The 13465-nt window shown below is 39.1% G+C and overlaps 2 protein-coding genes across 5 annotated transcripts in view; one reads left to right on the top strand and one right to left on the bottom strand.

The window, feature by feature from the left end:
* The window catches only part of LOC109059156 (SWI/SNF-related matrix-associated actin-dependent regulator of chromatin subfamily D member 3-like), a 35738-nt gene extending 31622 nt beyond the window's left edge, over positions 1 to 4116 (top strand). For all 4 annotated transcript variants that reach the window (XM_042728094.1, XM_042728092.1, XM_042728093.1 and 1 more), the window contains 2 exons: positions 633 to 734; positions 836 to 4116. In XM_042728094.1, coding sequence (XP_042584028.1) covers positions 633 to 734; positions 836 to 889 — 156 coding nt within the window. In that variant the 3' untranslated portion in view covers positions 890 to 4116. The remainder of the gene's footprint in view (positions 1 to 632; positions 735 to 835) is intronic.
* Positions 4117 to 4873: 757 nt separating this feature from the next.
* Positions 4874 to 12795, bottom strand: chpf2 (chondroitin polymerizing factor 2). Its single transcript, XM_042728090.1, has 4 exons — positions 11461 to 12795; positions 9544 to 10108; positions 9089 to 9271; positions 4874 to 6839 (listed from the first exon to the last, which is right to left on the bottom strand). Exons 1-4 carry the CDS (start codon positions 11733 to 11735, stop codon positions 5568 to 5570), a joined length of 2295 nt encoding a protein of 764 aa, XP_042584024.1. The 5' UTR covers positions 11736 to 12795; the 3' UTR covers positions 4874 to 5567.
* Between the last annotated feature and the right edge of the window lie 670 nt (positions 12796 to 13465).

Raw genomic sequence — 13465 nt, 5'->3', positions numbered from 1 at the left:
AAGAAATTAATTATTTTATTTAGCAAGGATGCAACAAATTAATTAAAATTGAGAATAAAGACTTACATTTTACAAAACATTTTTAACAATTACAACATTACAGAATCCTGGAAACACAATATTTTTGTTTTCACAAAAATATTAGGCAGCACAAAGGTTTTCAACATTGATAATAATAAGAAATATTTCTTGAGTACCATGATTTCTGACGTACTTCAGCTTTGCTATCACAGGAGTAAATTAAAATGAATGAGTTAAAATATATTTAAATGGTAAGGAGTTCTTTTAAATTGTAATAATATTTTGCAAAGTTACTAGGTGTTTATTTTTTGTCAAATAGATGCAGCCTTGGTGAACATAAGAGACTGAAAGTTCAGCTTTGCATCACAGGAATAAATAGCATTTTAAAATGTATTAAAATACAAAACAACTAAAATAGTTATTTTAATTGTATATTGTAATATTTCTAATAATATTTCTCAGTATTTTGATAAAGAGCATAAGAGACTTCCCTTAAAACCTCAATCAATGTGATTGCGTTCTCTGCAGATATACAGATATTAAAGACTTAATGTCCTGCATCATGTTTGTCCTAACTGTTCTAACTGGTAACACGTTTCGATTGTTTGTAGCTGATGACTGATGTTGTTGGGAACCCAGAAGAAGAGAGGACAGCAGAGTTTTATCATCAGCCTTGGTCTCAGGAGGCTGTTAGCCGTTACTTCTACTGCAAGGTAAGAATAACAAAATATACGAAGACTAGTGTGAACCTCCTCAATGTCCTCACTGTACTGGACAAAAACGGACCGGCTCTTTGTCTTTCCACTTTCTAAAGATTCAGCAGAGGAGGCAGGAGCTGGAGCAGGCCTTGGCCTTGAGGAACACCTAGAACTCACACCGACCACGTTCAGAAAACATGGCTCATTTGTGACAACACTGCCTCCTCATGGAGGTCCCTGCATTATTTTCCGCAGTGTCTGGGGGTTTGTGTGCAAGCAGCAGCCCCATTGTATAGTATGTGCATTTCAGCCAATCACAGTGCTGTGTCTTCCATTCCTGGATGAAATCATCTCACAATGTGCTATTTGGATTTCTGGTTTTAAATACTAAAAATCACATCCACCAGCATTTTGAACTTGATGACTTCAGAGCCGACTCAGTCTCTTAGACTGTGGATCCAACATTGATTCAGTTGTGATTCAGCCTTTCTTCCTGTCATTCATCAATTCCTGGCATTCACACACATTTTCCCTGTGATTAACGTGTGTTTGGACTCAGGTTTTGATGACATCTGTAATTTAGTCCACACTTGTACCAATTTTGTTCTTGGGTATTGTTCAAAAAGGTAATTTTGTTATGTCTGTCAGTGTTGGGAATCAGTGGAGCAACAAAAATTGTTTCCATTATTAACACTTTTACTCAGAAGTGTATTTATGAAGTACTTTGAGGGAGGCAGCTTAAAAAAGAGAATCATTCAGTATTAACTGAGCTGGTGGCTTACAGGGTATGTCACTCTCTGCTGTCTGTCCCTGCCACAATAATGACATTTAGCTGCGTTTTTTAAGTAAATAGTGTACATAAACATCGATTGAAGATTGAAGGAGGTTGTTTTAATCAAGTATTTAAAAGCTTTTCTGACATGTAAAGACAAAACAGTAACTACACCCACACAAGTTTTTTTTTTTTTTTTGATTGAATTCTGTGTAGTTGCTGCGTTTTGCCTTTGTAGGACAGTACTGACATAGTCATTAGTTCACGGTTTTTGAGAAGTTTTCACTTATACAAAGAAAATGTTCCATACCAGCATGCTGACATGAGTTATTCAGAAATATAATCCGCTTGTTACGTCATGACGTATCAAATACTGTGTCTGGGTCCAAGCTTCCATTTCAAATAAGAGTACAATCTCGGCTGCCGTTTATGAGCGCTGTATGTTAAAGGTACACCTTTAAGCTAAGCTTCCAGTGTACACTACAATCTGGGCTCACAGTGTCCCAGTCACCAACATTTGAACAAGTCAGAAAAGATGAATCACTGTCTAGTCAACTGAGATTTCAGTACGAACTTAAAGGTTAGGATCATGATTTTTTTTAGTAGTACTAGCACACCATAAGTGTATATTAGCACCATTTGTTGTTTGTTTTTGGGAACTGAGTAACATCAGACTAGAAAGATCATCAGTCAGCTAGATAAAAGTGAATATTCTGTAAAATCTTGTCTTTTCACAGATATTTCTTTATGCTTCACCAAAATCTTTTTTGTGCACCTGGCATTGCCATCTTCATGGAGAAATTCCTTTGAATCCTGCATTATTTTTTATCCATTTCAATAGTGTTGTTTAAAATAACATACTGTGTGCATTTGTGTTTCTCACTAATGTCAAGGGATTTTTATAGCATTAGTGTTGTTTGATGTTTTACCAAAGGTGTAATTTACACTTAAAAGACAGTGTACAGACTTTGACTAGATGAAGGACTTTTTAAAAGATGAAGGATGCATTTTTAGAGAATACACATTTTAAATTCCCATTTCTCCATAGCTGTGAAAACAGTGCTTTTAAAAATTACTTTGACTCATAGAGTCTTTGCACTAAATCATGGATCATAACTGAGCGCTCTGAACACTTTCCATGCTAATTATATGTCACCTAAACAAAAAAGTAGAGAAATGAAATATGAACTCGGGAATAAATGTCACATGACTTCTCATTGGCTCTGGGTTTTGACCGTGAACCCTCTGCTGATCTTTACTGTCGGCTGAAGGATGGTTTGTCCAGGTCAATTATTGTGTTCCTGCAGTTTGCCTGTGATCCTCACACATCTTCTCGTGAGGAAAAAGGAGTTCTGGTGACCTGTGTGTCACTCAAGAGTATTTTTCCAGACCTATGCATGCTGCATGGACACATTTTTATACTTTCATACAAGGACATGAGAAACCTTCTGACTGCTTGGGACTTGATCAGAAGAGCACTGAGTTTCTTTAGTTAGTGACCCTCTGTGTCTGGGTCACAGCCTCTACATACAGTACCAACATGTACAGCAGGGCCATTTTAGGTTCTTTTTTGTTTTGTCTTTTAAAAAGACTTTGCAATTTAATATGGCTAAGAGAAGCACACCAATGATTTTTACAGAGCCTGTTGGTTAACAACAGCACCTCCCATCGATTCTTGTGGGTACTACATGTATAGTCGGCCCATTTTTGAACATTATAAACTAACATCTACCTGTGTTGCTGTGTTAGTAACTGAACAAGGTTTTCTGTTCTCATGTGTAAAGTAACCTCTTCTCTAATTCTCTAAGCCACCAACTGTGCTTTACCTGACCATCATGTGGTCAAAGGTTCAATGTTACCATCTCTGTTGCTTGCAGTCATAGTGTGGATCATGCTGCCCTCCAGTGCTTCTGTAAGGGTAAATATCTAACCGTTTGGGTGCTAAAAATCATGCATATTGGTATCGCTTTGATTAAATGCCACAAAAGTATTGAAGTATTCAGTACTAGAGTTCTCCTGGGCTCTCAAGTCTTCATTATAACCAGGTTTTGGTTATAATGTCTGTCTTTTTCCTTGGTTTGTTCATAGAAGTACTGCCAGCAGTAGACATCTAAACTAGAACATGTATTTTTTTTCTCTTTCTCTCTCTCTCTCAGTCTGTATATGTTTGCTTTCTCATCTTGTTCCACTGTTCAGCTAGAGAGATCAAAACTACAGACATACATGTGTAGCATAATGAGGATGTAAATAAACAAGCGCTTGCCAAAGTTTGTGAATGGAACACCATACTGAAAGTGTTGAGAGTTTATGATGTGAATTAGTGCAGTGCTTCTCCACCAAGGAGTCAGGGCCCACTAGGGGACCTCATTAAGTTATATCAAATTACTTAAATTATTATTTTAACAATCTTTAAAACTGCAAAAAAGTACCAGAGGTACATCTCCTTAGATAGGAGGGCTTTGAACATTTTCTTGGACAAAGGGGGCTTTGAATTAAAATGGTTGAGAAGCACTGCATTTGTGTAAAATCCAAGGGTGGGGAAAATCACAAGAGCAAATTAAGTTACAAGTGGCTTGATAATACAATTATGATAGTTAAGAATAAAAGACTCATCTCTGAAAACCATTATTTTTGTTTTGTGGTGATACAGCAGGGAGTATTATTTATTAGTGATTAATCCAGTGTTTGTTTTCCTGTTCTTAACTCTTGACACATGATAAATTTGTCATTATGCCAATGAAGAAAGTGGTGTTTGGCCACACCCTCCGCTCCCACCTCTCTACTCTTGACCTGGCAAAATCCACAGGGCGTCCCTCTGTTCTCTGAAATACATGAAAATAGCAGAGCGGAGAAAAAGACTTCCATACATACAGTGGGACTGAGAATGTACTGTATTAACCTATGCTTCCCCTTTAGAAGAAGATGAAATGCACCATTTCACGTCAATGTCTCAGGCCCCTCTAAACATTTCAGTGTGTATTGAATTTCACCTCTAATCAGCTAAAAATCAGTTGAAAAAGTTGAGGAGACTAAAAATGTGCAGATTGTGGTGAACCAGACCAAGCTAGTTAAGTAAAACATGTTCATTTCCTCCAGTCTGTTTTTCAAGAGTATAAGCACTCTTTGTTCAACAATCTCTAAAGGTCTCTTCTCAAGTCTGGTTCGCAGGCGCCTGTATTTAAATATGGAATGCCACTTTTAGTTCACTCACTCATATGTGAACCAATGGTGTTCAGTGTCACTGATGTCAAACCAGAGAGCACGTGGATTTCGTAACCAGGAATTAAACCCTTTGACCAGTGTTGCTTAGTTCTATGCGGTTCAAGATACTTGATAATATATATAAAAATAAAAGTGGGTGCATCATAGTAATGATTCAAAATCAGGTTTCACATAATTTTTTTTTATTCAGTCCTGAAATATTCAGCACATTCTGTTCAAAGGTCATACAATCATATATCTGGAGGAAGAAAGATGGCTCAAGTTACTTGTGTAGCTGAGACTAGAACCTCTGACATGTTCATATAGTAAAAGATGAATGCGGTCCTTTATGCGTTTCCATCGCTAACTTCAGGTTCCTGCATTCAATCATCTGTATTAATGTTAACGAGGTGAAATGCATTCTTCAAGTTTTATTTAAAATGAGTTATGAAGATATTGTGTTTGTTGTTCTCTGGTTAAATTAGTTACACATTCATGAGTTAACGCCATTTTATGTAGATCCTTAAAGGGACCCAAAATTGGAAAATCTGTCATTATTTAACCTGAGTTTCTTTCTTCTGCAGAACACGGAGAATTGGTCACCTTGACATTCATTGTATAGACACAAAAAAATAATAATAATAATCTTCAAAATGTCTTCTATATTCTGCAAAAGAAAGTAAGACATACAGATTTTGAACAACTTTGCACAAGGCGACTTCACTGTGGCTGAACTGAGATGACTGGATGATCTGTGCAGAGAAGTTCACAGCATCAGGGTGAAATTCACTCGGTCAATATCAGTAGGTCATTTAAGGCCACCTAAATGAGAATCAAGATGTTTAAGCCATCTTAGGGTTGCAGTAGTATTTGGTTCAGGTGCTGTTAGCCTGCTCCTGTTCAAACAGAGCCATCGCTAGGTGTGAGCGAGAGGCCAGCCCCTCGAGGTTACTGAGCACACAGCGGTGATAGATGTCCTCACTGAACCGAGGGTTACATTCTCTGTGCACATACTTCTGAACTAGCGCTGGCTCGACAGCCCGAAACACGTGCAGCCCCGAATAACGCACAAAGATCTCATAGACGTCCATGCTCTCAAGCAACTCATCATTGTCCAAGATGTCAGCTGCCATTTTTGTACGGGCAGCCATATAATCTGCATTGTAGAAGCAGGCTTCTTCAAAGACGTGGCGGTCAAAGTGGCCATCGCGCAATGACTCGGACGCAAACGATGAAGCGGCGGAAGGCTGTTGATCACGGTAGACCAGAGCGGGACTGTACTCTTGAAAGTGGATCGGGAAGAAGACCTGCCAACTGCTGATAGCATTCATACGGCAGCGATTAAGAAAGTCAGCGTTGACCTCGGTCCAAACGCTGGCCAGGAAAAACAGGGTGTCTACTGGGTGCTTCTTGGAGATGATGTCCATCAGCTTGACCTGTGAGGGAACTTCAGTCTTTACACTAATCCAAGGAATCTTTACATCACCGTAACGTTTCTCTACCTCACTAATCATGGCTTTGACACCTGCAAAGATGTCCGTTTGGCTGACTCTTTGGGCATCGAAGGGGTCATACACAAACAAGAAGGTGAGAAGAACGTTGTCATGGGTATCCAGAGCATTCATGACATACATGTCAAGGAAGTTACCCACAAAGTCTTGATCGTGTGCCGTCACAGGGAGGATCACCTGTACCTGAGTCGCTTCTGTTACATATGGCATTGGGATGATCTCGACAGCACTGAGCGGTTTCAGCAGACTCACCCGTTTGGCGATGACCTGACTGTGACCTTTCTGTGTAAAAGCTTCCAGGGCCAAATCTAGCACATACTCCATGCCTCGTGTGGGATCGAAGCGCCGGTACCCATTCAGCAGACGCCGCTTACGGAAACGCAACTGAGGCTGATAGCGCTCATTCAGACGGCCCACTGCCGTCTCCAGGACTGAATTGACGTCTGCCCTGTCCGCACCTCGAAGCTCACACTTTGGAGAGCTGTCGGCACATGAATAAATGTGCTCTTCAGTGAAGTATTCCCAGCTGATCACCTCAAAGCGGGTTTTGGGACGAAAAGGTGGGTTGATTCCGATGGGCCAGGTGGCTCCGGCTTTGCCTTCTGGAGTGAGCTCACTTATGTTATTTATCTGGTTCTGTGGCCAAAACAACAGAACACGTCATTGTAAGGACCTGAATTAACTGTTAACCTGGTAAAGAGAACAATTCTCCTTTCTGTCATTGGTCCAACTTTATATTAGGTGGCCTTATCTAGTTACATTTAAATGAATCATTTGATACAATGCACTTATTGTGTTCATACATGTTTTTACATTTAACTTCTATACGTGTAATTATATCTGAAATTAATTTCTGTATTTACATTTAGAATTAGATTAGATTAGATGTACTTTATTGATCCCTGATTGGAAATTAGATTATCAGGGCAGCTCAATACAATGAATAAACACTTAGAATACATGTAATTACATAATTACACTGTTAACCCACCCTTAAACCTACCTATACCACCAAACCTGTCCCTAACCTTACCCGTATCCCACCTCAAAAGCAGCAGAAGTGTTCTGCAATACAATGTGAACACAATAAGCACAAGGTTTTTTTTTTTTTTTTACATTGTACTTATTTTTGATGTAATTACATAGTAGTTAAAAGGATACTCCATCCCAAAATGAAAATTTAGTCATTATTCACTTACCCCCATGTCATTCCAAACCCGTAAAAGCTTTGTTCGTCTTCGGAACACAATTTAAGATATTTTGGATGAAAACTGGGAGGCCTGTAACTTTCCCATAGACTGCCAAATAAATAACAGTGTCAAGGTCCAGGAAAGTATGAAAAGCATTGTCAGAATACTCCATCTGCCATCAGTGATTCAACGGTAACGTTATGTTACTTTCATATACTTTTTGTACATGAAGAAAACAAAAATAATGACTTTATTCAACAATTCCTCTCCTCTGTGATGCTGATTTGGAGAGACACAGAGGAGAGGAATTGTTGAATAAAGTCATTATTTTTGTTTTCTTTGTGTACAAAAAGTATTCTCGTCGCTTCATAACGTTAGGGTTGAATCACTGATGGCAGATGGACTATTCTGACGATGTTTTTCATACTTTCCTGGACCTTGACACTGTTATTTATTTGGCAGTATATGGGATGGTCACAAGCCTCCCTGTTTCCATCCAAAATCTCTTAAATTGATTTCCGAAGACAAACAAAGCTTTTAAGGGTTTGGAACGACATGGGGGTAAGTGATTAATGACGAAATTTTCATTTTGGGATGGAGTATCCCTTTAAGGCCACCTAATATAAAGTCTCAGTATGCCTGTCAATTGTCTTCCCACTTTATTTAATTATGCAGAAAGGAAAGCTTTCTCCTTGAGTCAAAGTCATCCTATCCAATCTAAAAGCAGTTGAAAAGCAGAGTTAATTTCCTGCTGTTATGTGATGCGTGATAGCTGACTGACAGCTGCAAACACCTTGCCCCATTACCTATGCAGCATCTTTGCCCAGACATGAAACACTGTGCTAGGCATTATATTAAGTGAAATTTCATTTGGACTAATGTAATGATTCATCTTTTTAAAATGCAATGTAAATGCTTTAGTCTGACTGAAATCTAAAATGTTTGCTAACTGGACGAACATGCATATAGTGATAATGTGATTGTAACATGTCTTTATCCACATGTTTTTTGTTTCTTAGTTCCAAAATACAAATACTTAATCCTACAAATATCTGATTAGACATTGTGTTACATTTACTTGGAGACAAACAGATGAAGACTGCAGCTTGACTGAGTTGTAGCTCACTGAGACGTAGCATCAGATCCACGTTCAGAATGCATATTTCTCAGCATATCTCAGCGAGGCACAGCTAAGTCAAAATGCACTGAGTTCTTAAAAAAAGGTGCTGGTTCTGCATATGATTGTGCAGACATGCCTTACGTCAGTGAACTTCAGGCAAGACACAACAGGTGAACAGGCTAAACACTATCTTATTATAGATACAGCATACTTTCCCCTGTTGATTAATCATTAAACATCAAGACACATTGGATTTCTACTACAAGTTTTTGGAAACTCTGAAATCTGAAGATTGGATAAAATTGGTTTCTAAATTCTTGTTTCTTTTTGTTGGCATATTAAATGATAAAGAAGTTAAAGGTTATAACAGAAGCATTTTTATCACTCCATAATTCAGAAAATACTGTAAAGAGCCAGAAAACAAATACATTTCTACCATACTTTTAAGAATAAATGTTACATGTTACCAGGCAAATGTTATATGAACAAACCCTTCTGCAGTGTCTTGTCTAGAAGTTAGTAGCTTTATGAGAGTGAGAGAATGTTTTCTTCTAATAAGAAGTGCAGTAGCATACCTGTAACTGCTGTATTTGTGCATAGGTCCAGTCCAGTTCAATCTGGTTATAGCGTTTGTGTAGGCGATACATCAGGGCAGGTTCAGAGACAGGATGGACAGTGAAGGCGTTCTTAAACTGTGCACTGTCCTCGCGCTCAGGGTCCACGTTCTTCTGCAGCTCAAAGTAACGGTATGTCATCTCCTACATCATTTAGAAAAAAAACACAACAACACTGATCATAACCCAGGTTTAAATGGATTCTCTCTCTCTCTGTGCTTTTGGTATGGATTAATGGACGTTAACAAAATGACCAAGCAAGCAAAATACAATAATCACTTTCCATTTTCACTTAGAGATTATGATTATGAGCGAATGACACTGCGGTTACTTTGACAGAAAGCTCAAACCACCACAGTTTTAGTAAATAGGTTTTAGCTTTTCATTTACATCCTTTTAAAAAAACATTTCCCCACCTGATGCTTCTCCACACAGCTGAGACCCAGGTAATCGATGATGCAGCGACCAAGCCACTCGTCTGGCCTGACACTGAGGATATCATTTCGACAAGAGTCCAGGTGGGGCTGCAGTCGGGCTAGCAGGCTACGTGACAGCAGATACCCATATCCACCATGGCAATACCGGGCACGTTCTTCACCCCCGATAAACTCCTCTGCCCGTCCCATGTACATATCCTGCCCCGCACTGAGATGATTAACCAGCTCCATGACCCTTTCAGCTTGTGTGTATGTATCATCTTGTGCAAGGTAAAACCAGTCATACTCATTGGCGTGGTGTTGGTGGAGGTGGCGTACAGTTTCATACATAAGCCAGACGGGTCGTTCATCACCATGAGCAACAACTGCCATGCCATGCGGTGCCTTCGCGCTTCGGAGGCCAGTGAAAAAGAAGGTACGGTGGAAATGATGAGCTACCGTTTTATTGACAGCCACCCCTAAGGTGTTGAGAGTGGCGCGTGAGCTCAGGATACCCACCAGAAGGCGTTCTCGGATGCCCAGCTCTGTGTGGATGTAGCGTGTTCTGTGGCAAACAAACAAAAAGTAGAAAATGTACCAGTATTTAAAGGTTATGCACAACAAGGCTGTGTTTATTTGATCAAAAACAGTAATATTGTGAAATATTATTAGAATTTGAATGTACTTTTTTCCTATTTGAATTTAATTTAAAATGTTTAATAATATTGCTGTATAGTAATTTATTCCTATGATGGCAAAGCTGAATTTTAGCAGCCATTAATCCAGTTGTGCAGCTTAAAAAAAGTATTTTGTGGAAACAAAGATATCCCTTTGTGCATTCAAAACACTGGTTAAAACACTGGTTTAATTGGTTTAGGCCAAGAATGAGGGGATAGAGATCTAAGCCAAATACAAAGCTGAGTCAGACAAATGAGGGACAACTACTACGATCTCTAAAGCAATCAGCTTCAGTGACCCTTAACCTCTGCCCTGGCACCCTAGTTTTGTCAACCTAATTATTAATAAAATTTAATTTGCTATTAGTAATCTGAAGGTATTGAAAATGGCAGAGTGTGCTCAGCTCAAAGTTTTATTAAAACGGTTAAGTCTCTAATAGAAGTCAAACCATGACATGTCAAAGTTAAAGACAGTTGTGAAGATCAGCTGATATTTTTCTCACAACATGATTTCTGTTTACATGTCCAATTACTATATAATATCCAAAATCATTTCGTAATGCATTATATTTCATTATTAATAATGCCCTTTTGTTTATGCAAAGTTGTTTTGTAATCTAAATTGATGCCATTAAACATGTATCTTGTAGCCGTTAAGCTTAAAATGAATAAACAGGCACTGTCTTATTATTTTAATGTTAAGTAATTTACAAGAAGATGCAACACAAACGGTTACTAATGTTTCAGTCCCAGTTTACAGAAGTGAAACTAAGTGATTTACAAACACAAGTTTAACTGTTTATCATCTAAACCTCTCGTGGGGCAGCGGCACGGCTGCCCTGCATATGCAGCCGAGGGTGTTTTTATGAGATGAATAATAAGAGATTCTATGTCTGCGGCTTCACAAAGTGGTGAAGAATTCAGCTGTAAGAAAAGCACTCGGCTGAGACCTTACTAACTGACTGCCAAGTCAAACAAACCCTACTCACAAGTCACAGTTCAATACTGCCTACAAATACCAAAGGTCATGGCTGATTTAACATAATTGTAAATACTTTTAAATCTTTATAGCTCATTGCAATTTTATATTATGGCCTTCTGTTTTTAAATCCTGAGATATTGTCACATCTTGTCGAATTTTTTTAAAATAACATATATAGCAACTAAAAGAACCATTCCTAACTGAGATTTCAGTCCTTTCATATAAGAAACAAAGCCAAACTGATATCCAGGGACTCACCTGAGTACTTTCTTGTGTGGTTTGTTGGGGTCCTTGTGATAAGGCACAATGCGAGGCTGGAAGTCCTCATTCCCATTCCCATCTTGACCATCCTGGACATCCCTGATATGACCACTGTGTATGAGCCTCCCATTGCCCAGTTCATCTCCACAAGCCTCGTCGGTCTCCCCCTGCGTCCAGGACACCATCAGGAGGCTGAGGCTGCAGCCCAAAGAGAGGCCCAGGATGAGAGGCAGAGCAGGCCGGAAAACAGCCAGGAAAGAAGACAGACGCATGGTGGAGTAGTCAATGGATGTCAAGTCTCGATAGGGGTCTCCTTAGAGAGCAGTTCAAGTAACAGCAAGGTCTCGTTTACAGATGATCACAGTTGAGGCATTTGACAGGGATTCTGTAAATGGAAGTATTTAAATTCCTGACACTATGCATGCAGTCTTAACATGACCGGTGAAGTCTTTACAATCAGATTAATGGACGACGAAGATGTCAAGGTAAGCAGTGAAAAGCCAAAACAAAAGGAGGAGCGACAGCAACCAATCTGACCCGCCTCTTCACACACAGACTGATGACTAACATCAGGACATATGGGTCTGATTTAACATCCAAACATGCACTCCCTCCGCATAAATTAGTCCACTTTGATCTAGCCAGACATCCTCCTGCACGTGATATGCGCGAGCTGCATGTATGAACACATTATTTGAGAAATAAATTTACATTATTAGATGAGAAATCACCTCCACTGGTGATGCACAAAGGGTTAACGTAGATCGCTAAGCAGTCGGCACCATTTGAAGCCAACCAGCATGCAACGTTCAAGCACAGCTGACCGAGAGCTGAAATACGATCAAGTTCAGGATATCAGGGTATAATAGCCTTTTTGTGGTCCGAAAGACAACGGATGATAAATTACATTCAATAAAAAGACGTCATCCACTGTCTGGCGTAGCTTCGTAGCTGCTTTGCTTGCACAGTGAAGCTGAGCAACATTAGCAGCCACCAGCGATATTTCCCCCAAAACACAGACTGCGCTCACTTCAGATGAACCCCGCGTCGCTTCTGAGGAGTCGGTGAAATGTACAAGAACAATCGCGAAATGACTTTCTTGCCTTTGCTGTGAATGTCTCTAGCATCGTCGATCTCGTATCTAGTCTCCCTGCGGATGTGCTAAAGAGGAAGATTGACTCGATGCGTTAAAAGGTTAAAACAGACCCAAGGAAACAAGCAGCATGCGCACAAGAGTTCCACGTATACACGAGTCCTGCTCCGAGTCTGTTCACAGCGGTACCCCATCAGACAGGAATGACGAGCGCTGCCCATCAAAAGCCAAAGAAGCGAGGGGGCAGGGTTCCAGTTAGTAATTTAAAAGAATACATAACAATTACCCCCTGGTCCTCAAAAGGTGTCTATTAAAAACATCCTTCAGGGAAAGTAAAATACCACATTTAATTGTATTTATTTAAAAGAAAAGAAATATATATATATGTTTTAGAAATGATGACATTTGAAGTAGATTTTTAGTAATGTATGTAAGGAGAAGACAAACAGATGCTAGAGTGAAACCAGTTTCCTGTTACCAGTAGTTGTTTGGTATAGTCCTATTGCTTTAAGTATGGCCCATTGACTTTATTTCTGAATCTGAAGTTCATCTTCCTTTTGCAATGTAGTTCAACAGATTGCTTTAGGTAAAAGACTTTGATGTGGGCAATAATGAGACCTCTCTCCTCTTCACAAAGATGAATGAGATATAATAGAACACAAACAGAAATACTGAAAACATGATGCAATGCAAAATATCTTCTTTGATATAATACATATATAATATGTATGTTTTTGTCTGCTTTTAGGCCTACTCCTAGTTTCAAAAGGTCTCAAATAGATTTAAAAAACAAACCTACCTAAAGGGGATAGTTTTAATTCGGTCATCATTTACTCAAATGATATAATTAAATTATATGGTGAATGAGACTGTCATTTTCGCTTACATCTCATTTTTGTGTTTCACAAA

This window comes from Cyprinus carpio, chromosome B7 (assembly GCF_018340385.1).
Source record: "Cyprinus carpio isolate SPL01 chromosome B7, ASM1834038v1, whole genome shotgun sequence".
In the NCBI taxonomy this organism is placed as follows: Eukaryota; Metazoa; Chordata; class Actinopteri; order Cypriniformes; family Cyprinidae; genus Cyprinus; species Cyprinus carpio.
The sequence above is the reverse complement of the archived record's forward strand: the minus strand, read 5'-3'. Positions and strand labels throughout refer to the sequence as shown.

Bases quoted from the DNA above. Each gene is read 5' to 3' on its own strand.
- chpf2 (XM_042728090.1), bottom strand. From the start codon at position 11,735: ATGCGTCTGTCTTCTTTCCTGGCTGTTTTCCGGCCTGCTCTGCCTCTC. The intron at 10,109-11,460 runs GTGAGTCCCTGG...TGTTTGCCACAG, and splicing joins CCACACAAGAAAGTACTCAG to AACACGCTACATCCACACAG. The intron at 6,840-9,088 runs GTATGCTACTGC...TTTTGGCCACAG, and splicing joins CACAAATACAGCAGTTACAG to AACCAGATAAATAACATAAG.